Below are 25,760 nucleotides of genomic sequence, written 5' to 3' on the forward strand. Positions count from 1 at the left end.
CAGACAGGCAGGTATAAGGTACAGCCAGTGGCAAGGATGGTTTGAAGAGGCAAAGCAGCGAGGATCCACTGTGGATGTGCGCGCAGCGGGAGGGGGCAGAGGCGGTGCGCTCACATCCAGAGGGACTGGACCAGATAAGAAGCTGAAGTCAAGCCCAAACACAGATGTGGGGGAGCATGTGGTCTTCTGGTGGCTGGCCCACTCTTTACAGATGGCATCTTGCTCACCACGTGACTAGACCAGCCTCCAGACCTCACCCCAGGCCCCAAGGGAGAAATTAAAAAACAAACATTTGAAAGAATCATCAGCCTTTTAGAAAGGATACCATGCAATGATTTCTCAAACTACCTCTTGCATTGAATCTGGTCAAAAAGGAAAAAATAAAGTCAAGGTCCATAACCTGAGAATGCCGGTGGAGGGGGCCAGGCAGGCTTGTCAGGGCTAGACCACGGATCTTGCCCATGGCAATGTGACTCACACTCTCCTGTGCCAGCTGATGGGGCAGGGCACACCTGTGACACTTGTCATAAAACAGCTCTCTGATGTTTTTATAAAGAACGCACGTGACTCTTTATACATTCAGTTGTCATCATGTGCCTATATGCCTCTTGACTGAGCTGCTCCTCAATAGTATAGCCCTTCTGGTATAAGGCAGGAAGCTCCTCTACCAGCTGGGGCCACACTCCAGCCACCTCCAAGCTCCAAAGGTTTTCTCCTTTGGAGAAACTCATTTTACAGTACGTGAGGGATCACTGCTTTAAGCCTATCTATTGACCAACCAGATGGTCTACAGAAGCCACCTCTCTCCTGCCAAGTCCCTGGCTGTTTCCCTGCTCACCATATGGACCTTCACCAGGGCACAGTCTCCATGTGAGCACTGATCAGAGACTCCTGAGGTTATCTGTGAGTCAGACTATAAATTCTCCAAGGACAGGGACTATCTCTGGGTCTCTAGAAACCACCAAGGTATCAGAACATAACATGGAATTAACAAATAAGTGTTTCTGAAAAGATAAATGTCTTCTGTGAATGACTTCTAATCTTCTTAACCAAGAAAGGTATATTAATTTTTTGACTGCTTAATTATTAACTGTCCATATTATATTAATTGTATTTTAAAACACATGTTTAATGCATGTGCCTTTAAAAGAAAACTGACCTTGTGTGCTGTGGCTCTATGAAAAACAACTCAGGTTAGCAAACATTTTCTAGAAGTACACCTTATTCAAGAAGTCCCTCTACTGGGAAAACTGGATATAGTTTCATAGTGACTCACACCCATGTTTTCCAAAATAACTGATCTGACTCGTCAATAAGGACTTGTTGAATGACTAGATATCATTATTATCTTCTAAAATACTAATGGGGGCAATTACATAGCAAAGTGATATATTCTGATTGTTGTATTGAGATCACACATAGTTGAAGATTAAAAAGGTACAGTATTGCCAGACATGCTTCTTTCTACAATCACTGGGAAAGAAGATAGAGTCACAAGCAAATTTATAGGTAGATAAGAGCTTTTCAAACTAAAGATTGCAACCTGTTAATAAATCACGAAGTCAAATCGTTGATTGTTTGAATGTTAAAAATTAAATAAATACAACACAGAATGGAGTGCATGAAATGGATGGGAAGAGAGTAGGTAATCATGAGAGTACATTACTTTGTAAGGCTATGACATATTTTGTACAAAAATTTATTTCCCATGTGTGTGAATTTTTGTATTTTTTGGGTGTGTGTCTCTGCACATTTATATATGTATGTGTGCTGAGATTTCATACAAGTGGTATTTTTAAAAATAGGTCTGTGTCAAGAAATGTTGCTGGGATGGGTCACAGAATGTTTTCATAACTGTTCAAAGCATAATTTGAAATGTACATGTAACTCATGCCTTAATTACCAAAGTCAGTGAGAGAAAATACGTGCTGTGACAGGGTTCCCGCTGTGAAATCCAAACATTATTTGTGAGATTCAAAGACCTTATCATTTAAATATGAGGATTGATGCCTGTGATGAAGATAAAGCATCTTAGTTAAAACAAACAAATGATTATCTTGGACAACAGTGTAAACAAGTCCCTAATTCATGGAGCTGCTAATTGCTCTTCCCAGCTGCAGAAGATTGGCCTGCCTGCCATCTCACCACCCACACTGGGATATCTCTTGTACACTCGTTCCTGAAATTCAGCCCAGCACAAGTCTAGCCATCTACTCTGGAGTCTGGGGCCAAAGAGGGGTCAGGTCAGAAAGAACCTGTCTAAAACGCAGCTGCCTAAAGTTATCCAGTGCTTCCTTTCATAGATGGGCATTTACCTCTATGACTGTGCTGGAATCAAACTCATACTTAAATTACTTTATTTCCTCATAGGACTGACTAAAATGTCACTAGCAGAAGAACCTTGGGAGCCAGAGGAAGTTGAGACGCCACATCACTTTAAGTAAATCACAGAAGTGGTATCTGATCATGACACAGATTCCCATGGACATTCATATTTAATACAACTTCAACACAGATTGTAAAAACTGAGAGCTACCGTGTTTTCATATATCATAGCCGACGGCAAATGCTACAAGGAACACTTTACAAATAGTGTTTTAATCCAACACCGATCTCCTTCATGACTTTAGAAAGAAAGGAAGACAGAAGGAGGACAGAAGCAAGGGACCTGAGGCCCAAAGAGGAGAAATCTCCTGTGCAAGGTCAGCACTGATATCATTCAAATGTCGGTCTCAAAAACCGTGCCCTGCCCACTGCCTTCTACCACAGAGTTCAGTCTATGCATTCTGTATGCACTCGCCAAAAATGAATGCAACACTCACACACAGTCCTGCATACTTATTCCAGAAAGACGCCACACCACATAATAACTACATCTTTTATCGGAAGAGAGTATCATTTCGGCTATCCTTAGCCATAAACATGAAATTATTCTTCATTAGTAAAGTTGACTTGGATGTCCCAGTAAAATACAAAAGCACACGCAGTCTTTGATGCTTTGATAATCCCCAAACTGAGAAGTAAATGAGCCCCAGAAGAGCCTGCAGCTGTCAAGTGGCTGCATGTCTGGTGCATGCTGGAATGTTAATCCCTAGGGGAGGGACTGTTTCTGGGGTTCGTGGGGTCTCATCTTGACCACCTGCCAGGGTCCTGGGTTGGAGATCTCTGAGGAATGGGGCAGACCCTAAAGTGGTGCGACCTCAATCCACAGCTGTCTTTGAGACTGGGTTGACAGTCTCTGGTAAGAAGAATTTCTGTGGGAACTTCACCAGAGTCCAGTGCAAGAAGGAGCTGGTTAGCACAGAACCTAAGGAAAGCCTGATTTGGATTGGATTCTTGTTTCCCACTGCGTGTTCCACAGGCTGAATCAGAGAGCATAAGGAGAGGGGGTCTTCTCTACATGCCTCAATCAAGTTGACTCAGGTGGTTGGAGAAAAACCCTCCTCAGGCCAGCAGCAGGTTTCTCGCATAGGCAGCTCTCAGGCCCGACCCTCTGGAGCAGCTCCCAAGCCCTGTGAGGTCTAAGTGTCCATTAGATAGAATGCACCATGTCGTGGAGCTTACCAAGGTACATGCAGCCTCCAGAGCACCAAGGTGCTGCAGGTATGGCCAGGCACCCCCCAATGCCCTCACCTTTGCCCAGACTGCCACTCTGTACACCTGTGCCCACCTCAGAACTCCAGGTCCCATGGCACCCTGCATGAGTGCACAGAACCTGTATATGGCCTGCTTTGTTGGGGCAACAAGGCCAGTTCTATACAAGAGTTTGTGAATAACCTCAGGGTTGATAGGCCACAGGCAAACTGAAGGGCACCATTAACAAAAATATCAGCCTGCCCTAAAAGTAGAAAGCACAGGCAAAACCAAAACACACAGAAAACACAGTCTTGTCTGCTTGTGAACTGCCTGGACTCAACCTGGAAGTCCAGGGCTTGATGCCTGATTCCACTACTGATTCTGAACAAGGTACTAAGTGTCCCCATGTCTCAGCTTCCCCATCTGAAAATGGAAATCATAAGAGCCCCTTCTCCTCACAGACAGTTGTGAGAATTAAACAAGCAAATAGAGGTAGCACACTCAGAAGGGCACCTCGCCTGGAGTTAGCCGTGTGTACTAGCCATTAGCTATCCTTTGCTGAGACCCACAAACGTTATCTGTTCAGCAGGTATGTACTGAAATTACCTGGTTAGAGCTTGGCTAGAAGTAAACTGCCAATGCTTCTGGAGACCCAGACTTTCTAGACTCTTCTACAGACCTCAGTGTCTTGGAAGATTATAGCTACTTCAAAATGGTATTTGCTTCTTTCCAGGGCTCTGAGGGAGCCCTCTCTGGGCTCCTTGGCTGTGGGTGAGTGGCACTTTCTGAGGGGTAATTCCTATATGTGGGGGGGGGGCTCTGACGACAGCTGTAGGGTTGTTAGTCTTTTCAGCTAGCATCAATGAGAAGGGTGACCTGCCCAGATACTCATTTCAAAAGCAGTAAAGCTCACAGAGAAGGATTCTAGAAGAGGGACAGATGAGAAAACAAGACAGAAACATGAGAGGTCGTGCAGGCAAGGACTATGCCAGGCAGATTTTTCCAACTTCCCATATTTTCCTATAGGATCCCTGCGTGCAGCCCATGTGGCCCTAGGAACATTTATGAACCTTCTCATGGTGATCTTTTCACTTTGCTTTAGCTTGAAATAAATATTTTTTTATTTATTTAAAGACACTGATACGTTTACTTTATAGAGTTGTGCAAATCTATTCCTTGGGAGAACTATAAGATGGTAGCATTCTGGTTTTTATTTTTTTTAAATGTTCAATGATCATGAAGTGATCATATAGTAGATTTTGGGTTGTTGGGGGAAGGAGGTTGTATGGTTCTGTGGATTCTGACACATGTACAAGTTGGGGTAAACACCACCACAAATGAGACTACAGAACAGTTCTTCTGTGCCCAGAACTTCCTCATGCCATTGCTCTGCAGTCATGCCTTCTCTATGTCATAGCTCTTGGCAGCCACTAATATGTCCTGTGTCACTGTAGTTTTATCATTTTGAGATGTCACATAAATAGGATTATGGAGTCTATGATGCTTTGAGATGGGTTGCTTTCACTCAGCATAATGCCCTTAAGACTCAGATTATTTCATGAGTTAGTAGCTTATTCTTTTATGTTGCTGAGTAATATTCCATTTTATAGAGGTGGTCACCTTTTGAAGGACATTTGGGTTGTTTCCAGTTTGGGGCAATTATGAATAAAGCTGTTATCAACCATTGTTGACACATCTTTGTGTTCATAGTTATAACCTCTAGTGCTCACCAATTATTATTTAAAATTTTTTCTTGACCCCTAGGATATCCTCATGGATTAAGTATTATTCTATCTACATAGATTTTGAATCCTATACAGGAGACTTCTAGAACAGAAGCTCAGGGTAAACAGGCATCCTCCTGTAATCATCCAGAACAGAGCACCTAAATCCTTCCAGCTAGTGAGATTTGCAATCCTCATCTCTTCTTTTAAGATGCTGTGTTTTAAATGTAATTTTTAATTCAAGGTAAATGGAAATTTATTTATTAAAATGCGACATCTTACAGTATTCCTTTAATATTTCAGAGTATGCAACATCAATCATGCAAGCTCTATATTCCAACAAGAAGTGTGATGTTTTGATCAGTGGTTCTCAAGCTGTGATCCACGGACCAGCATCATCATCATCACCTGGATTATTAGAAACTGCAATACCTGGGCACCAGCCCAGATCTCCTGAATCAGGGGGGTCTAGCGATCTGTGTTTGAATAAATCCTCCAGGTGACTCTGACATATGTGCATGTTTGAGATGCACTCTACAGGGATGATCCCCCACGTGGTACAGAAGAAACACTGTCACAGTCTGTGATTCCCCTTGTGATGACACGTTCCTCACTCACTCTTCCTGCTGTAATAGGACTCACTGAAGGAATCACATGGCTCGTCTGTGTTAACATAAGGGCCCTAGCTCACCAAATGGCATTTACAGGCAGATGGTACAGTTCATGGTCACTGAGGATAGAGCTATGGAATTGAAATCTAAAGCATACAGAAATCCCTGAGTCATCATTTGCAACAATATACTCATCATGCTGCCTTTTCTTGCCATCTTGCCATTTTATCAGTGCTGACTGGTGGAGAAAAGAAGTAAATACCACGTTCCCTCTCTTCATTGACTCTGTTCAATAACCCTGTTTCTAGTGGGATATTGTCCATTAACAGGGAAATAAGTGAGTCCAAAAGGAGCATGAAGTAGCAGAGCAGCTATCTCAGGCTACCCCATCATTGACATGATGTCCTCATAATAGGGATAACTCTTTCTACACTATAGCCAGATCCCAAATATATATATATGTATATAACACATGTGTATATGTACACTGTATATATGTATTATATATATGCACATATATATAACATATATACATGTGTTATATACATATGTATGTAACACGTGTATATGTACACTGTATATATGTATTATATATATGCACATATATATAATATATATACATACATATTTATCAAAGAATATGCATTTATATTTATTTTGTTATCCTGTTCTCACTCTTGCTTCAGAAAAAATATTCCCCCCGATAAAATTACACATAATTCCCTGGTTCTGGGCCAGTGTTTATCTACTTAAACCTAGCTAATGTCTACATCGAATTACAGGGGTTAAAAATTTTAGAGCAATATGCTCTGTTGTAATGTACAATACATTCATATCAAATAAATCCTTAAATTTACCTACAGATAGTATCTCTAAGATTTTTCCTTTTTTTTCAGTCTAAATGGGAGAATAAATAAGATTATTTTGGTTATTAACTTGCTGCAGTTCACAAAATACAATTTATAAATATTTAATTAATTAAAAGCACAGTCCCTAAATTTCTTTGTCTAGTAATTTTCACAAAGCCACTCCCTTTGACAAACAGGTTTCCTATACCTCCTAACTTTTATTTCAGGGTAGGGCTGAAGTTTCTGTTAACCTCACTACTTCCTTTATCTGAGGAACTGACTCCCTAAGCGTCTGGGGATAAAAAGGCCTCTTTGATCCTGTACAGCTGCCGAAAGCAACCGTCACCCTCGGTGCCAAACACACAGAAGACACCGGCAGACTGGGCGTGTGTGAGGTCCAGGTGTCTGGGGTTTGTTTGGTAGAAAATAAACGAAGGATACACAGTTTATGAAGAAAGCTCACACTGGCTAATTCTAATTCAAGTTTTCCAGAAGGTAATTTCAGGGGAAACATATTAGTAAAAACTGATTTTTTCTTCCTCAATATCAGTAGATTGCTTCAATAAATGTTGGAAGGGAGGCTGAAAACAGGTTCATCCACTTGACATCAGTTCTTCCCCAAGGAACAGAAGACAGAGTATAAATAAGTGGTGCAGTGCTTTTCCCCAACCCGGCAGAGGGATAGCTCAGAGTACGTATTTGAAGAGTAAGGCAGTATGTCTTAACTGTAAAGAATCACAAAAGTGTACTGTCAAATATGCATCTAAAAGCCCAAACCTTGTGAACTCATGAGGAAGAAGTAAAGACAACAATCTTTCTTTATACTCCATTCATCACTTAATAGGTATCTTTCAAACTATTTTCTCATTTATTTACTCAAAACATTTGTAATAAACATTTTCCCTTAATCACTTATCCCTGGATATCTATCTGTACTAAGAGTGAACCACTGTGTCTCTTATTCAATAGTATTGCTTCAGACTAAGTCGGGCAGTGAGTAAAATATGGGCTTAGATGTGCTGTAGCTTTTTTGTTTTCATTGTTTTCCCTTAATCATGTGGTATATATCGGTAACACCTTATAAAAGCCAATGCAAAAGAATCCTAACCAACCCTCAAATCATTTTATTTATCTTTTGCATTTTTCAGTAATCTGTGCACAGAAAATGTACCTGTGACTCAAACTACAACTTTCCAGCATTTTCAAAGGAAGTATTGATATATAATTTCATTACATATATACTTACAGGTTTCAGTGTTTTAATGGATCAATAGTCCCTTTAGGAGAAAGCAAGGAGATAACATTTCTATTATATGGCCAGTATTTTATATATGGCAATTCATGAGGGGAGTATCATTGCCCAAATATTGTGATAAGAAAATCAAGGCTCTCAATGGTTAATTAACTAGACCAGGCCAGTGAGACTCAGAGATGGAATTCAAACTTAGGTCACCTTGACCTTAAACCTATTGCTTTTCTATGACTCCAGGAGAATGTGTGTCCCAAGGACGGGTGAAATCAAGAGCTGAGAACCTATCCTTGTCCCAAATGGCAGCCCAAGTGTAGATTTCAGATTCATGAAGACAGATTTCTACCCACTCTGTACAGTTTCACAAGTCAATGTAAGGCCCCGCTACATACCTTCCTACTACTTCCTACTATCCCCTGGTTCTCAGCTCCAGATCTCTAGATTAGATACAATTCTCTGTGTTTCATATGGCTATTACCTATCACAGTGTTTATCAAATTACCAAAAAATATGAATAAATTAATACATAAATAAAAGAAGGATGAAATACACATCTCTCTTTTGCCTTAGACAAGATCCTAAGTGTGCTTATGGCAGAAATGTTGCTACAGCTTTGACCACAACCCAAAGCAAACCCATGTGGACATCACACGGCACATGAGTCCTTTGCACACAAGAGGCCATTCCTATCAGTTAACATCTACACTGCTAACCAATAAGACAAACGATTTTTCCAAAATAATAGCCCCACAAGTAGCTTTTGATAAAAAATGATCCAGTGGTAAACTAAGAATCCATAGAAGAATATTGATTTTTTTCCTTATCATTGTGGCTTTAGCAAATGATATAGGCAGGGCTATGGAAATCTTGGATCTCTATATTGATAAGAATTTTTGCCTGGAGGAACAAGGTAACTCACGGTGCAGAAAGAGCAAACCAAATAAAGTTAATTCCCACAGAGCGGAACAAATGGCACTAATGATCTAATCAATATGCAAATAAGTACAGATTTCCTCCACAAATGACCACTTAGTAGCTTTCCTAAAAAGTTCAGAGAAATGTCATCCTTCCTTTCATTTAGATTTTCTTTACCGTTTATCTGCATACTTCATCAGGGATATCTAAAACTTGGCCTATCAATTCAATACCTTATGTAAGTTCACCAAGACTTGGGGTAAAATACGGCTGTTCTTTCAAGTTTGCAGGTCTGAGGCTGTGTTACTGCCACAAATTTCTTGACTAACAGTGCCGACCATCTGATCCATAAGCCTGAGGAACTAATCTGTAAATGATGAAATAAGTGATATCTCCTTTTCTTTTCTTAAAATATCAAAACTTACCCATTTTCACAACCAGGTCAAAACAATGTTGTAGTATTTCCTAGTGATTATAGAATTGATTTCAGGGCTCTGTTCTCTTGCTGGATCTGTTGCATGCATCTGATTACTCAAATTGTCTTCTTCTGGATAAAGCTATTGGTTTTATCTGCAAAGTTTACATACCACGAGTCTACCACAATTTTATTTGAAATCATTTCTAGTTCTTAGATAAAGTCCCAAGTTGCTCCTGGGAGGGTGTAAGGACTAAACCCTCTACAGTATTTGTAGACTAATCTAGAAGAAGGCCTAGTTAAGTTTCTATGAAAATAAGCAGGAGAGCCATATCATCCTAGGTGAGTCGTCAGCATTAGTAGAAATACTGCATAAGATTTTGCATACACGTGGAATTCTCAATCATCCATTCCCAAAACTCTTTTTTAAGGTCCCTACTGCCCATGCAAGCTCATAAAAGGTCAAACCCTGCTATCTGCACAAAGGAGCACCTTCTAGAAAATCGTCTGGACTGTAGGTGTTCACACAGGGCCTTTCCCCACTGAACTATTGGCTTGGAAGTGCTTTCCATGTAGAGGACGGCTGTGCTGGAAATACACTCCAATTATGCATGAGCAGAATGCTCAATGTAACTGCCATCCTAGGAAAACCTCACGACTGGGAGGGACCCCAGGGATATGCTCTATTTGTGAGGCCTAGGGGATCAAGTAAAAGTAGTGGTAAGGACTATACAGAGGGTAAGCAGACAACAGCATAAGCTCCAGTTAAAATAAGTTAATAATGCTAAGCACTGGGCCTAAAATACTTCATCTTCAATTTTTATAATAATGCCATTTTAGAAATCCTCCAGGAAGCTGAAGGTTAGAAAGCTTAAGTAACTTATTACAAGTTGTACAGTGGACCCAGGTCTGAGACCCCATATCCTCTTTTCTTAACCAATTCTGCTTGATACAATTCCCTTCCAATCATTTCACTTTCATTGTATTGCACCAGTGCTATTGTCAAGGCTAGAGAAGTGTAACCAAAATGTACAGACAATGCAATATGAAACTGATCCATGAATATTATGCCCAAAAAGTCATTGGACCATAGAAATTGTAAACTGGAGAGATTTTAGAAATCAGCTGGTGTAATCTTTTTGCTTTATGGGTAACTTCTGAAAGTACATTTGTTTTAGATACTTTGTATCTAAAAGGCAGGATATGTGAAGATAAACCAGGTCTGGGGCAGTTTATTCAAATGCCTCTATGCTTTCAAGCTTCCAAATATCTAAATCTTTACTTCTGCCAAAGGAAAAAACTGCACCCTCTTTAAAAAAAGAAAAGAAAAGTCCTTCAGGTGACCTGTAGATCAACTCTTTTACTCCTCTGAAGTTTTCCCTACAAAACCACATGTAATCCTATCTTCCTCTTCTGGCTGGCACTATTTTTTAATCTGTTGAGGACTATTTCAGTTTCCATTCTCAAACACACAAATGCGGAACCTCACAATAAACTAAAAAAATAATTTGCCTTTAGGAAAACCTACTTTTTAATTTTCAACAGATATTTTGGTATGACCTCGTATGAACTTGAACCCTATTTGCAGTTCATAATTCCAATTCAGTTTGAATTATTGGCTTGCAGCTCTCGTAAGTCATATTGTAAGTGTACGATTTTTTAAAATCAAAAAAGAATATGAGTGACTCATCCCAATTCCATGTATACCTTTATCTTAATCAACTGAACTCTCTTCTCCTGTTAGCTCCCTAGCTAACAGTTTGTGGTCTATTACCATCCACAGAAGTTTTTCCTACCTACTTACTGGGGGTGCTTAATTTTTTTGTGTTTGTCTTCTGGAAACAGGATGATTTGCACCTTTGATGTTATTCTTTATTAGTTTTCCTAATTAACTTTCCTGGTAAAAAAATATTTTCCATATTTGTCAAAATTAATTCACACTTTATTGTCCAAGATGTTGTCCATCTATCACCTTAGAGTGCCTTATATTCGCAACCATTCAAGTCATTGTTCATATTGTTAAAATGCATTTACCTCTCCCCAATGCCTGTAAAGTCCTGCACAGCAAATTTCCCAAATATTTAGCATAAGAGCTGACAGAAAAACCCTCAATAAGTATTTGAAAAACAAGAATGAATAAATGAATGAAGAATCCTGATATCTGAAAGACAAGACTTGCTGACCCCACACAAACACTCAGCTCTCCTCAATTCTGCTCCCTTGGAAGTTCTCCTACTTTGATATAATGTGGGGCAGAAGGTATTTTTGTGGCTTGTGAATGAGAATACCAGCTGTGTCAGAATCTATTGCTTTTTACTTATTCCTAAAGTCTGCCCCAATCTCAGAAGGAAGAGAATTTGTTCCTCCTCTCTGTAAATTAAAACACAATTTTGGTTTTCTTTGGGAAATGGGTGAGTAGAAGTTCATTCAATCAGAACTACACTTAGCACATCTTAAAATGCAGGAGGTAAACTAAAAAAGCAAATGTACTCTACCTTGCATCAGCTGGATCCCTTCCTTGGGCACTAGATTATTTTTACAGATAGAAAAAAAGCATCCAGTTCTCAATGGTCCTGAGTGGATTAAATGGTTTGCCATTTGCCCCTGGCTAATCCTATCATTGCTCTCCTATAGCTTGGTTAGAGCTGTTCTTCTTTATGTGGGAAGGGGAATGTGGAAGCCCCAGTATGTCAGTATTCTCCTTGCTCTCACTCACTGCTGCCTTCTATCCAGCACTGTCTCCGCCCAGTCCTTTAGAGGAATGGATTCTTTCCCCACCCACTGGATCACCTTTACCATGGTTAACCTCTCCAAAGGCACACATCCAGCAAACATGGGTTGTCTCTAGTTCTGTGTAATGATGATTTGGAAATTGTTTGTGAACTTGCCTTTGCACCACCCTTCTCCCCAAGAGTGTATTAACTGAGTGTTAACTATAATTCCCTTCTGCATAGATGGAAAACTGATCTATGCATTCATGTTAAGCAGACTGAAGTTTAAGGGACCTTAATAGTCCTGTAGGAGCCCTAGTCATTGCCTGGGATCTGAAGAAACTTCTTTGTAAGAGCTGAAGCAATCTCCAGTGTAGTTACAATTCTGCATAGAAGGGCATCTCTTGGTTCTGTTTTTCAGAAAGATGAATGTCAAATCCACTTAAACTGATGCTTTGGAAAAAAATACAATCAAAACTTAGAGCTGATTTTAAATCCTGACTATTAGATGCCATCAACAACAGAAAGGTCAATTTTCAATTCAACACACTTGGATGAAATATCTGCCACATGCAAGTGAGAACTGCTGAGGACAGTGAAAATACATATGCTTTTGGGCTGAAGTTCTTTTTTGTTTAATGTCAACTAAGTGACTATTGAATTTAAGCATGTGTAATTATGCTGATTCTCAAGATACAGAGATTAGATAAAGATATAGATTGTCTGTCCTTTACCTGTTTTTCTTTGTCTTCCAGCAAATGTTAGAATACCAAAGCATTGAAAATTATGCTCAGATACCTTCTGAGAAGCTCCACTGGATAAGTTTCTGATTGTGCTGTCTGAAGAATGGCTAATACATTACAATAACGAATAAAGTGTTATTCTCTGATGCATTTGCTGCTTTACCTGGCTCACCTTCCTCTGTACTGTACACTACTTGGGCTTCTCCATATCTCAATAAGGGAACCAACTGATTAACCCCCAATTATGAGAGTAGTCTCCCCACCTCCTCTGGCCATTTTCACCCAGGTGCAGAAATGATTAATTTTGGCAAAATGAGGAGCAGACACTAGGATCAGAGGCCAGACCAGCTGCCCTGTCCAAACAGCTCACTCTGTGCTTGGTGACCCCAAAGTCTCATCTGGGGTTTTAAAGTCTTGGAAGTAGTTGAAAAAGGTACCCATCTCCCTTGCCAATCTGCTGCTTAGGACAGGACTGAAGGTTATTCCCTCACAGGTCCATCCTTATTCCTTCCTATGAAATGTTTTGGTTCTTCAGCCACTCCTTTTAGGTGGCAGAATCACACAGTTAAAATGGTTTGGAAGAATAGTACCTATATTTTCATGTTTCAGACAAATCTGAATTGGGTCATTCTTTCCCTTAGAGACCGATGGAGGATAACAGCCTGATTAAACATCATGATTCTCACTAGGAAGCATAGAAAGATCTAGAAATTGGCCATAATTACAATATTAGTTATTTACTCAGACCCAGAAGCCAAATACCAGGACTGGTTGTGCAGGTGGTAAGTTGCATATTAATAGAGGTAAGTTTTGGAGTAGTGAGATTTGGATATGCCAACATATTTAGGCCTTGCTTCCCCAGACCTTTCATTTCAATCCATATCTTGCACATTACTCTAACCTGCAAAACCCCATGGAGGTCCATGTATCTCTGCTGCAACGCCTTCCTCCACCCATTGCACAGCTACCTGCTCCTGCGCATATAAGCTCTAAGCGTAACTGATGTACATTCCCTCTGTTAGGGTTAAGCTGACTTTCTATTAGAAGCACCATTGCATTTAAAGCATCTTGCTGTCGATAGCTTCCCACATCATATCTGACAAAAAAATTGCAGACATTGCAATCATTTGTGTAATAAAATAATATCCCTCTTTGAGGGATATTTACATCCTTTCCTAGAAGATGTGTAAATTTTTGTAATCTATAAATTCTCTCACATTCAACTATGTGTCCTCTCTTGCCTTGTGATGCTGAAAGCAGCCACTAAAAACTAAGTCACCCATAGTTCCACATGACGACAGTAATTACAGTAATTATAGATGAAGACATCCAGTCAGAGTGCTGAGCCATGCTTAAGAAGATAGCAACAGCATGTACACGCGACGTGATCGCGTACTATATATTTTCTCTCTACAGAATTCTGTTAGTGATTTTGTGGAAACTTTAGACTTGGAGGTAGATTTCCAACTTCACAAAGGAAATCTGTCCCATGACCAAAAACCAGCGTTGGAGTGATTAAAGAAATGATGATCATTAATACCAGCTAATCCATTGCAGTGGGATTTTTGAATTCCTCTTTAGTGTTACACCAGTTGTTTGATAATTTCCTAAAATTCTTACAATACCAACATAACTAAGTAAATTAAAAACATAAAATAAATATAAAATGTAAAACCAATATTTAAAAGAAGTAGGACTGCAAAGTTCTGGCTTTTAGTTAATTTGGCAGAATTCAATAGCAATTTTAACACAACTATGTGCTATACTGGCTTAAAGAGTCCTCACTTGACTCTAAACCTTAATCTTCTTCCTCTAAAAAAGGAAAATAAAGTGCCATATTTCCAACCTCTCATTTTTTCTAACACTTTCATTTTTAAAAAACTAGTATTTTAAAGCAGTGAATATTTGATGCTTGTAAAAGCTACTGAATCTTGATCTGTCACACACTTAGATGGAATTTACTTATTTTCTATCCAACAGCTCTGATGATTAAATTATGTCAGATGCCAGCAATGCTGAGATTTCCACCAAAAGTTACATCCATATTAACAAGCAAAATGCTAAGAAAAACAAGTCAGTGCAAAGTATAGACATATTTTTATCAATAAATATTAGGACTACATATGAGGATTTTAGATTGGGTTTTAGGAATGTTTTTATATAACTTTTTACAAAAGCTGCATGAACAATAAGAAAATTTTAAATTTCCCTATTGAGTTAGTGAGCAAATACAGGTTAAACAATTATGTGGTGTCCCTGAATTTCAGTGAGTTTCCAGGCCCTTCTTTCACTTTTGTTGACCCACGACTGGATTTTTCTGGATCTCTACAATAGTGATGAGATCACCCAAAAGCGATTCAAATTACTGAACAATTAGATGACTGCCAGACCCTTGGATTTACATGTCAAGGGATATGATATTTGGACTTGTAGGACCGTGACACTTGCAGAATGAGTATGAGATCTTGGCACTTAGAGGAAAATCTGCTAAGTATATCTGAGCACCATTCCTCTGAGTTCTGTTTCCCTAGAAATGGTCTTCTCTCAGGTATTTAGTGTGTGATAAAGAAGCTACCAAGGATAATACTAATGTACAAAAATGCGCATTATTCTTAAGAGTTTCTGCACCAAACCTTGTAGAGAAATAACCGAGTTTCTAACACATGTGTGTCTCTATCACAAACTTACTCCCTAGCTTGTATGGTTATCAGGAAGAGATTACTGGGTTTATCTTGGTAGATAAGCTTTGTGAATATGTCCCAATGAAAAAAAAAGTGCAGAAAAAAGATTGTATGTTGCGTTATGTGATTCTGGGTAGAAAAATTAGCCATAATGTGGCAAATAGACTTCAACAAAATTTGGCAGAATACCTTAAATAAAAAGTGATTTAATTGTTTTCCTGCTAAAAATCTTAAAACTTCCCTTTTAGCTGAAACTATAGTTTGTTTTTATTTATCTTAAAACCAATGTTATTATTTACAGAAGTGATTTTGTGAACAAATCTCAGTATTTTGTTTGGCATGAATGATGGATTTCTAATTTAGTAATACATTATTCTGAAGTATTGTGAAATGTGAGAATCTGGTAAAAGACCTGTTTTTAAAAGAGGTAATTATTCATGGGTCCTCTCTCCCCTTTGCCTGGAGAAAATGAAATCATTTTCTGTCATTAGATAAAAGAAATGATTGTAAAGTATATTACTTTAAAACTGTTGTATGAATTTATGATTGAGGAATAATTATGCATACATGCCTTGAATGAGACAATTCCAGACTACAGAATTTTAATAAGTTACAATTGTAATTTTATCTATTAAGATTATACTTGATTATAAAACATAAAAAATGTTACATAACCTGTGGCGTTGGCAAGTATATTAAACAGGGGTTATAAAAGAATCTTGCAAAAGAAATTTCTTTGGGAAAATTACATAAAGGAATTTGAAATATTGATCTACTGCAGCCATAGATAGTGATTAACACTCTTTCTACCTGCAATACTAAAATCTATGCTGGCAGCTAGAAAAGAAGAGAATCATGGAATGCAAAGGATTCAGTTTGAAAGTAGAGAGCCAATTTAATGTGTTCGAGTCAACCCTTCTGTTTTTTCAATATCCCCTCAACTGCCCTTATATAATTATTTCAATTCACTTATTGGTATACCTGCATAGCTATTTCCAGGGCACAGATATTCTATGAAGAAGTGCATTCAAAATGTTATATGGGCATTTTATGCCTTAAAAAAATATTACCAGACTATAGAGAGTTTTGAGACCATAAGATAACAATATTATCAAACATTAAAAACTGCTGAATGAACTTGATACTCTATGTCAAGCATTATTCTTAATCAAGCATATTATACTTATGTGTACAATTTAAATACTTTGTATCTCAGCTCATATCTAATCCTTACAGAATTGAAAAGGTTGTGACTACTTGTGTAAACTACTTGTATAAAGACAACTAATAAATACTTTGAACATCTCGGGCCAAGTTTTATCCAATATGAACAATATTAATTTAAATTATAAGGCTCTGAGGCACTGAAAAAAATCAGTTTATTAGAAGTTGGCATAAATGCTCCTAAAGAAAACTACCACTTTGAAGCAAAGACAGATGCAGAAAAACACATCTAGTCAGAGATCCATCTTGCTAGTATTCATTTTTACCTTCAATAGTCCTTCAGTATTTACTTATATCACTGTTTGCAATCATTTATCATATTTGACTTTAAATGTTAGAATGAAAAATAAAAGCAAGTAAAGTCGGCAAAAACGTAGAGCCTCTGGAATCACAGATTTCCTAAAAAATACTGATCCTTTGTCTAAAGCGAGGAAGTATATATTTTACAAGTTCATCATCACTGACTTAACATATGTTCAGAACTTTCCAGCTGACATAACGCATTCTTAAGGAAGCCAATTCTTTTACTAATGAGAGATTCACCAATTTCTAAACACGCTACCACCGTGTGGTACTAGTTAAAATGACGCCAGTACTTACCATGAGGAGAAAAGACTTTCAGTGCCGACATCACTTTTAAGCCCCATATTCCTTCCTAACCTTGTCACAAAGCAGATCTGAATTTAACTTATATACAAATGGTTCATTTGCGATTTTCAACCTTATGGACTTCAAACTGTCTCCCCATACTAATGAGAATTCTTAATGGTGTTCACTTCTGGCTACGCATTGTATATTGTGCCTTCCGTGGCTGACTCATTTCACAATCTACTTATGCAGTTTATCAGTATCTTGTCCACAGACAAAGTACACAGGGCATTCAGATTCGAGTGGCCACTGATTTGAGTATCTTGGGGAAGATATCAGCATCATGGCCCAAATGGCATGATTGCTAAGGTAAACATAACAGCCAGTGTGGTCTACCTGTCCCCCTCTAGAAGTACAAAGTGGAAAACACCTACAAAGACAACAGCAAATTGCAGTAACTCCTTGCAATGTGTTTCCCTGAGTAGTTTATTTTGTGGTGTTTTGGGCAGGGAACATTATTTTTCATACATTTGGGAAAATCCCGAACAACTCTATCCATTGATTGAACAGTTTCATTGAACAATAAAAAATAATATGACTCACTTCCCCACTTAATAAAAACTTCTCACTTTCTTATGTTTATTAATTTTGAAACTACTTAGGCATTTAAATAGCTTCACTCTGAACAAAGAAATAACCTGATTAGAGTATGTTGTTAATATGAAAATGAACAAAAGAGACCTTTCTGATTGAACATTCTCACTTTCTACCTAAAGACAGGTGTTCTGCATATATGCAAATGTTGCAGACAGATGGCTTCATATGTTTTATGTACTGTATTAAGATATTTTCCCCCCTTATTATAACATTCCAAAAGTTATCAGTGCTACCTTTGTGATCTACATTTTAGAAGTACTTAACCTTCAGTAAAATAATCTTATCTCAGAGTAAGGAGAAAAACAACTCAAATATTCCATCAAGTTCAAACCAGAACTTCCTGCTTCACTTAGTTACCACGATTCTGAACCTAGACTCCAAGTTTATAAAAGAAAATGAAATAAAAAAATATTCACAAGGCAGAGTTTCAAGTTATCATAGCATCTTAGGAGGATTTTACTTTTATGCCCAGATCATTTTACAAGCTCCAAACCCTTCACTAGAGCAATATTTTAGGATTCTGAAATCATTCCTGTACTTCTCACCACCCAAGAATCTGACAGCCTGTATTAAAAATAGTATGGATATAGCAACTCCCTGGTTAGCATCTCCTTTAAGTTTTAAGGTGCTCAAATTATTGAGTCTTCTTTCTAAGAATTACTAAACGGTTTATGAATACACAAATCAAGCTAATCATGTGTAATTCTCCCACTAAAATCAATTGATTTCTGTTAGTACAATATATTAGGATTAATTAAAATTACCATATCCAGCAGCCAGTTTGTACATTTCCAAATATCCTTCTGCAGTATCCATAACCATGCACTGCTCTGTCTTCGATCATGCTTCTTTTATTGCTGAGTGAGGCGCTTGCTCCTTCATTAAATAGCATTAAAAATAGACTGCCCAGAACTCCCCAGTGGAGCATGCTCTAACAGGGCTAATGCCACAGTTCTCAAGGTAACCATACTCAGCTGGGATCTAAGGGGGAAAGTCACTGGGAGATCAGCAATTTGCAAATCTGATAGCGCACACAAACCTGTCTAGGTTTGAAGTGAATATTATAAAACAGAAATCAGTGTGTAGCGAAATTAAGTCACTGAGAAGCTGAAAGTCAATTTCTGTAGCTGTAGAAGTTCCTTTAAATATGCCTCACTTGAACACAGTATTCTGTTAAATAGGCACTCATTGACAGCAACTTAGTTATATTATTTATCAAATAACATAAGTCATGTCCACAGAGGTTAAATTTAGACAAATATGCATAGCAGTCTAGATGTCTTAAAAATTGCATTTAAGCCAAATTACGTTAACACAAATAATAGTATTGATAAGCAAGGATAGTTAACAGGTCAGCCTTTTTTATAGTTTGTGATAAGAAAGCATATTTCTTAGAGAACAAACCAAACTCACCCTCCAGAAATTTTGAAATTATTCTGTTAGTTGAAGTGATAAGAAGTAAAAGAATGTGATAAGACAGCAAGTAAAGGATCAAACATAAACACATACCTTAAAAATTCATAAAATCTGAGAAGAGTGCATACCTAATTTCCCACATGCGATCTACATTAGGAGTGCGGCAGAAGCAATTACTGCCCAGAGAGTAGATTACTCGGCTATTTGAACAAAACATAGCTAAAGCTCTTGGCTTCCAAATGACTTGCCTTTTGCGAAAATGACATTAACTAAAATCCTATTAAGACCTGCAAGCCCTGTGGTTACACAAATACAGAGGATCAAAGGAGTAGGAGCTCTAAAGCTGTGTGTAAGAGGTTTTCTAACTTTTACCAAATGAAAAATGATTTCCTGTCATCTCCATTTTTCTGTTTTCTTAAAACAATCATAGCAAATTTGATCTCCCAAGTGGATGAAGAGGAGGTGGGAATCCCTTGGATTTACCCAGCATTTGAGTGAAATCTTGTACACATTCATTTCAACTTTAGGGAATGCCATTCTTGTCTGGAGAGGCTTTAGTGTCATACCCACAAACTAAAAAAAATAAGAAATCAAAATGGGTATCTGAACTCTAAACACATTCTCATGAAAGTGATTTCCATCAGCCATGCATTATACTAACTAAGCTTCCCATCCTTGAAACTTTCAATTCCCTTACTGTTTTTCCTTTAGTCTTGGACTCTGTCTTTAGCCTCTATCTTCAGAAGGTGATCAAGTACTGAACCTGAGCAGCTTTCAGCAACCACATCTCCTTCAGCTTTTATTTCTATGCATAAACATTGAGTCAATTTCTCTTCCTAAGGAACTTTCTGAACACCTGTGTAATTCCACTCACTTCTACCACCATATATAGAACCTGAGACAGAAGATAATTAAATTTGAGGTTTGCAATTAAATACAGATTTCAGACACGTAGAAATAAAATTGAACATATTTTCCCCCCTGTGCCCCTTGGTAGTCAGGACCCCAAGTCCTGCAAGACCAACAGATTGATTGCAACTTTGTGCCTCTCGCACTGATCTCCTTCAAACCAGCATTCCAAACTTTCTACTATGAAATCTACATAAGCACTATATACTTCTCTGATGAAAAGAACTGACCTTTTCAATCCTCTTCCAGCTTTCCATTTCTGCTTCATTTGGGGGAGGGGGCGTTTATCCCCCCCTCTGATGAAACATGAAAACACAATACACACATAACAACAGCTTTCTACAAATACGAGGGAGAAATACAGACTAGAAACAATTGAAAAGAAAAGCACAGGCATACAGCAGAAAGGAGGAGAGAGAAAAAAATCACAGAAGGCGTGCAACACTCACGTCGGAAGACCTTGTTATTACCTTGACCGAACAGTGGATATCCCCCCAGCGTCTTGGTGCCCGGAGTGATTTGATTTAGTTTTTGGCTTTTATTAATATTACTGTTTCTCAATGATTGATTTGGCTGGATTGGTTGGTTTGGTTTGGCTCTTTTTTGTTTTTGTTTTTGTTTTTGTTTTTTTGGTTGATTTATTTAACTGCTCGTGAAGGCTTTTTCTGCGTCGGCTGGGATGCTCACGGCCGCGGAGGGTGGAGGCTTCAGCCGGCGACCCCGCGGTCCCCGCGGTCCCCGCGGTCCCCGCTGCTCGTTGCGCTCCGGACGCCCCGGGGGCGCGGCGCCCGCCCGGCCTGAGGCTGCGAGGAGCAGCGAGCCCCGCCTCTGCCTGCCGGTCGGTCCCTCGGCTTGTCTGCCTGGGGGCCTGGCGTTAGGTCTCACGGTGGCTGCTGGAGCCGGATGCCCGAGGTCCCGGCTCTGCTCTCGTTGCCAGTCCGCGCGTGAGTGGTCTGCGCGTCCCTCCGCGCGTCTCCGGGTCCCACTAGCAGCGCAGGGTCCCTCTTCCCGTCTTGAGTGCCCGCATCTCTCTCCCTCCGCACTCGGCGCCCCGGGACGGAGGAGGGCGACTGCAGAGGAGGGGGCACGCGGGCGTCCCCGCTCTGTCCCTCTGTCTGTCCCTCTCTGTCTCGTCTGTTCCTCTCGCTGTCTGTCCCTCTCTGTTCTTCTGTCCCTCTCTCTGTCACTGTCTGTCCCTCTCTCCGTACCTTTCTCCGTCCCACTCTCTGCCTGCCCCTCTCTCTCTGCCCCTCTCTCTGGCTCCCTCCCTCTCTCGCTCGCTGCCTCTCCCTCTCTAGGCGTGCGGTCTCCTGTCGCCAGCTAACTGCTCCCACTTGTCCGCCGCTCTGTCACTGCCGCTCCCACCCTCGTCCAGCCAGCCTCGGCCTGTCCCGAGGGCCCGCTCCCCTGCTCCCGCCCCCGCGCCCGGCTCCTCCCCCCAGCCGCGGCAGGTCCCGCCCCGGCTGGAGGCACCGCGCTTGGGGAGTGCTGCCCGCGGCTCCCCGGGCTGCGGACCCCATGCCTCAGCCGCCGCGCCGGGGCGCCCGCGGGCGGAGCGGAGGGGCCTGTCCGGGTGCTGGCACCCGCCCCGGTGCGCCCCGCCGGGGCCCTCACCCCCGGCCGCCCCCCGCCGGCGCCGGGAGAGACAAAGCGCCCGGGCCGCGGAGGGGCACCGGCCCCTCAGGGGGCAGGGCTGCCCAGCCCTGCCCGTGCCCCCGCCCCGCGCCCCGACCTCGAGCCCCCGCCTACCTCTCCGTGCCCCAACCCCGCACTCCAGCCCTCCGCCCCGGCCCTGCGCCCCCGCCTACCTCTCCGCGCCCCCCGGCGCCCGCTCTCCGGGCCAACTCCACAGATGCCCACAGTAAGGACAGCGCCCTCCCCCGGAGTCCCGGTCTCGGAGCCCACAGATTCGCGGCTTGAACGGAGGTCCCCACGCGCTGCGCCCCGCACGCCCGGGGCGGGTGTCCAGCGCTGCCGGCCGGGCGGGTTCGGAGCCAGTGCGGGGCCGCAGAGACCCGGGCGGGGCGCGCGGGGCAGAGAGCAGGGCTGACAGCCCAAGACGTACAAGCGCTGCATTTCCCGTCTGCTCTGGAGATGTGCTATTTTTATTATCTGTAATTCTTTTTTTTTTCTTTCATTGTCTCAGGGCACACACTACTAAAAGGAAAAAAAAAAGAAAGAAAGAAAAGAAAAAAAGACTCGTGGAGGAATGGGAATACATTTCCGGAACACCGCCCACCCTCCTGAGTGCAGACTTTCCCAGCGTTGGAGGTCACCAGCCAAGATAGATCACTTGGGCTTTCTGTCCCCCGCTGAGAGCAAGGCATTTGATTCTAGGCTTCTTTGCTAGGTTGTTATTAATGTGAAGCAAAATTATAGTTGTACACGCCTGCATGGAATTGCCAAAGCTCATTTTGACAGTATCCAGCAATTCAGCTTCTGAAATGTAGACGCTGAATAACTATGGATCTGGTGTAACGAACGCCCCCATCCCGCAATAAATGAAGAGGAGAAAATCAACTTTTACCAGCTGCAATTAGGAACCCCATGAATAAACAACAAATAAATAACTAGGTATAAACCATAGCACTACAATGTCCACATCCTTTTTGTTTCATTTATTGACATCCATTTCTAATGACAGAGGTTATAAACCGATTTATTAGGGGATGTGACTTCCAGTTTTGATAGAAATGTAATTCCAACAGCTGTAGCCATCCATGTTCACATATGCTAAGATACTGATTATAAACATCAAACAGTTGATATATGTAGTTCCAGAAAATGCTATAAAAATGGGATAAGGTTGTACTGGTCTTGATGAATAAATCATAATTTCCCAAATATTAGAGATTGTCTCCCTTGGGGTTCAGCTCTTGTAATAAGGATGACTTTCCTGTATGAGGTTTTAGCAAATGAAGCCTAAAGAATTCAAGACCCTTATGTTGATCTATTTTTTGAGCATTTCCATTCAGTCTTCTTCAAAAGTATTTTAATAGGCACTTCCTCTCTCCTTCCAACCATATGGAATTCAAGGGAAAATTAATAAAAAGCATCTCTAATTCTCCCTTTCCTTCATCCCAAGTCATGTTCGAAAAACTACTTGTCTTTGGGGGAAATTGTCATACCAAGGTGTGCTGTGTCATAAAATCCACACAACTGGGACTGCATGGGAAGAGGGTGAATGTACTTGATTTTCCTTTTAGACAAGACTATATCTAAGTATCTTCTGAATGGATGGATGGGTAGTCAGTCTATGGACAGGAAACCTTAACAGCTTGCCCTTAACATAGTCCTCCTAGAATGAATTAGAATTCACTTTGAGAGTTCACTAAAAAAAAAAAAGGAACTCCATCCTATAAACTGGATTAGAAATTAAAGTCATGAGTTGGGGAGAAGGACCCAATTCAGACTCAGTACAAACGCCAGCAATTAGGAAAAAGAACAAGACAGAATGTTTCAATATCTTGAGTATATAGAGAAACTAAATGACAAAATTTATTGTAATTTCTCACAGATTTTGACCTTTATGTAGAAAAGAAAGCACCCCAAAGACAAATAACATCAGTTTACTTGAACTACATTTTTCTACCTTTTCTTATAATATTTTGCCAACAAATTAGGAGCTGGAGAAAGCTCAAGTTTATTTGAAGCCATGTAGATAATTAGCATTCAGCTATCCAGTTTTAAATTTTGTGTCCCAGTGTGGGACTGGAATATACTTCTGGGAATATTAGGCAGGCAGTGAGCAATAAGCATCTTCCAGGCATTTGGAAAATGTTTGTATTTCCTTAAACAACTAGAAAGTCACCATTCCTTTAAGGTCCTTGGCCATCACATATTAACTACCACCAAACCCACTAAAACCTTCGTTTACCTTATCAGACCTCTGCATAACAGATTCATGTGGCCAGTTCAGAGGTGTTTGGGCCCTGAAAACATCCTTTCATGGATGGAGAGTGGTTGCAGCAGGGGAAGAGGAAAGTGCCTCTTACTCTCTTGGTCTGGATGCTTTTGAGTTTATTTAGTATTATGTTTGAAATGCAAGAGCATATATGTAACCAGGTAAACCCAGCTTGGGGAGTTGAGCTCACCTACACACTGGCAAACAGCTAAGATTGTCGACAAGCTCCTTTAAACACATACTCCCCTAAGACACTAAATTAGTGCCCTTTAATGAAGCTTCCAAATTGGATTTTCAAAATAAGGCAAATTGCTAAAATAGCCTGGCTACCTTTCTAAGCACCTTTTCAGCTGAAGCGAGAAGTAGAATTTCCATGCTGTTGAACTTCCATCATTCCTCAACAATTAGGCTTTGAGGAACTCCCCTTCAGGGCATTGTCCCCCACCACCATAAAAGCCCACAGATCCCCCAGAGAGACTTCTCATTTGCCCTGTTTCCAACAAAACAGTCTAGGGTCTATTAAATACCAGTCTTGGGTTTAAAGCCATACAAAATACGCATGGTACAGAAAGGCAGGGGAATGAGAAGGGGGAAAAAAACATTAGCATTTCAACTAGAAAAGTTTAGTTCCCCATTCTTATTTTGTGCTAAGCCAAAATAACTCTAAAACACATTTCAGAACATCAACAAAGAATGTTACATCACGTATGCATCTGAGCATGAAGAAATGTCACGATCAAAAACAAAGAGGACTTGGGAGACTAGAAACCAAATGTTCTGATGGCACCGTTCCCTGGACTGGCAGCCATGTTTCCTCTGTAGTCTGCTGGGCGCAGGATGAGAAAATTATCTCCCTGAACCCTTGGTATTCTCACGGGCAGACCATAAGTGAATGCTGGCATGTGCGCTCACACACACACACACACACACACACACACACACACACACACACACACACGCACAATGATGCTCTGCTGAGAATGTAAACCAAGAGATTTCCTCAAAAATAAATGTGTGTAGTATTTTCAGGGAGATGCATCTAAATCAGAGGAGAGACAATAAGAAGGAGGAGGGAACAGCTAAAGAGAGGTTTGGGAAACCTGTCAAAGGATCTGAGCATCAAAAACCAAGAAAGGCTATTGACTCAGTTTCATGTTTCTTTTCAGCACCTCCTGGAATAGAAGTGCCAGCTTGCAGACATATCCTGAGTACTTGGGGGTTTTGTCCCTCTAGCCCTCAGAGCACTATGTGTCTTCCTTCTCTGTACTGGCTGCTCTGAGGGCCCCATGGCTTTGGCATAGCTGAGGCGTGTGCGGCAGGCAGCAGCCTGCAGGTGCAGGAACTTGTCCTGACTGCAGAGCAGGTGTGCGTGGGCGAGGCCTCTCTACCTGGCCTGCTTTTGCACCTTGTTAGCTGGGGCTGATGCTCCTCCAGGATTGTTCCAGTGTGATGTGCTCTCAGCTTCCTATGGCACCCATACAAAATGTTGGTGATTTTTAAAGCTGAACCCAGACTTGGAAGCAGAAAAGCCCAGACTTCCTAAGCAAAAGCATTAGGAGCCTACATGAGGAGAACAGAAGAAATGTCAC

At 40.6% G+C, this 25,760-nt stretch overlaps 2 protein-coding genes across 25 annotated transcripts in view; one reads left to right on the forward strand and one right to left on the reverse strand.

Annotated features, from left to right (window-relative positions):
- ARPP21 (cAMP regulated phosphoprotein 21) overlaps window positions 1-22,266 on the reverse strand; it is a 146,460-nt gene extending 124,194 nt beyond the window's left edge. For 21 of the 24 annotated variants that reach the window (XR_008993882.1, XR_008993883.1, XR_008993884.1 and 18 more), the window contains exon 1: window positions 20,738-20,872. The gene's annotated coding sequence lies outside the window, so the exon portion shown is untranslated. Of the gene's footprint in view, window positions 1-18,706; window positions 19,141-20,716; window positions 20,873-22,075 lie in introns of those variants that run through there. The other 3 variants (XM_036921545.2, XM_036921543.2, XM_036921548.2) reach the window with 3 other exon arrangements.
- On the forward strand, window positions 21,657-23,297 carry LOC130680851 (basic proline-rich protein-like). Its single transcript, XM_057492415.1, has 2 exons — window positions 21,657-22,128; window positions 22,414-23,297. Exons 1-2 carry the CDS (start codon window positions 21,786-21,788, stop codon window positions 22,512-22,514), a joined length of 444 nt encoding a protein of 147 aa, XP_057348398.1. The 5' UTR covers window positions 21,657-21,785; the 3' UTR covers window positions 22,515-23,297.
- The last annotated feature ends 2,463 nt before the right edge of the window (window positions 23,298-25,760 follow it).

This window comes from Manis pentadactyla, chromosome 14 (genome assembly GCF_030020395.1).
Source record: "Manis pentadactyla isolate mManPen7 chromosome 14, mManPen7.hap1, whole genome shotgun sequence".
Lineage (NCBI taxonomy): Eukaryota > Metazoa > Chordata > Mammalia > Pholidota > Manidae > Manis > Manis pentadactyla.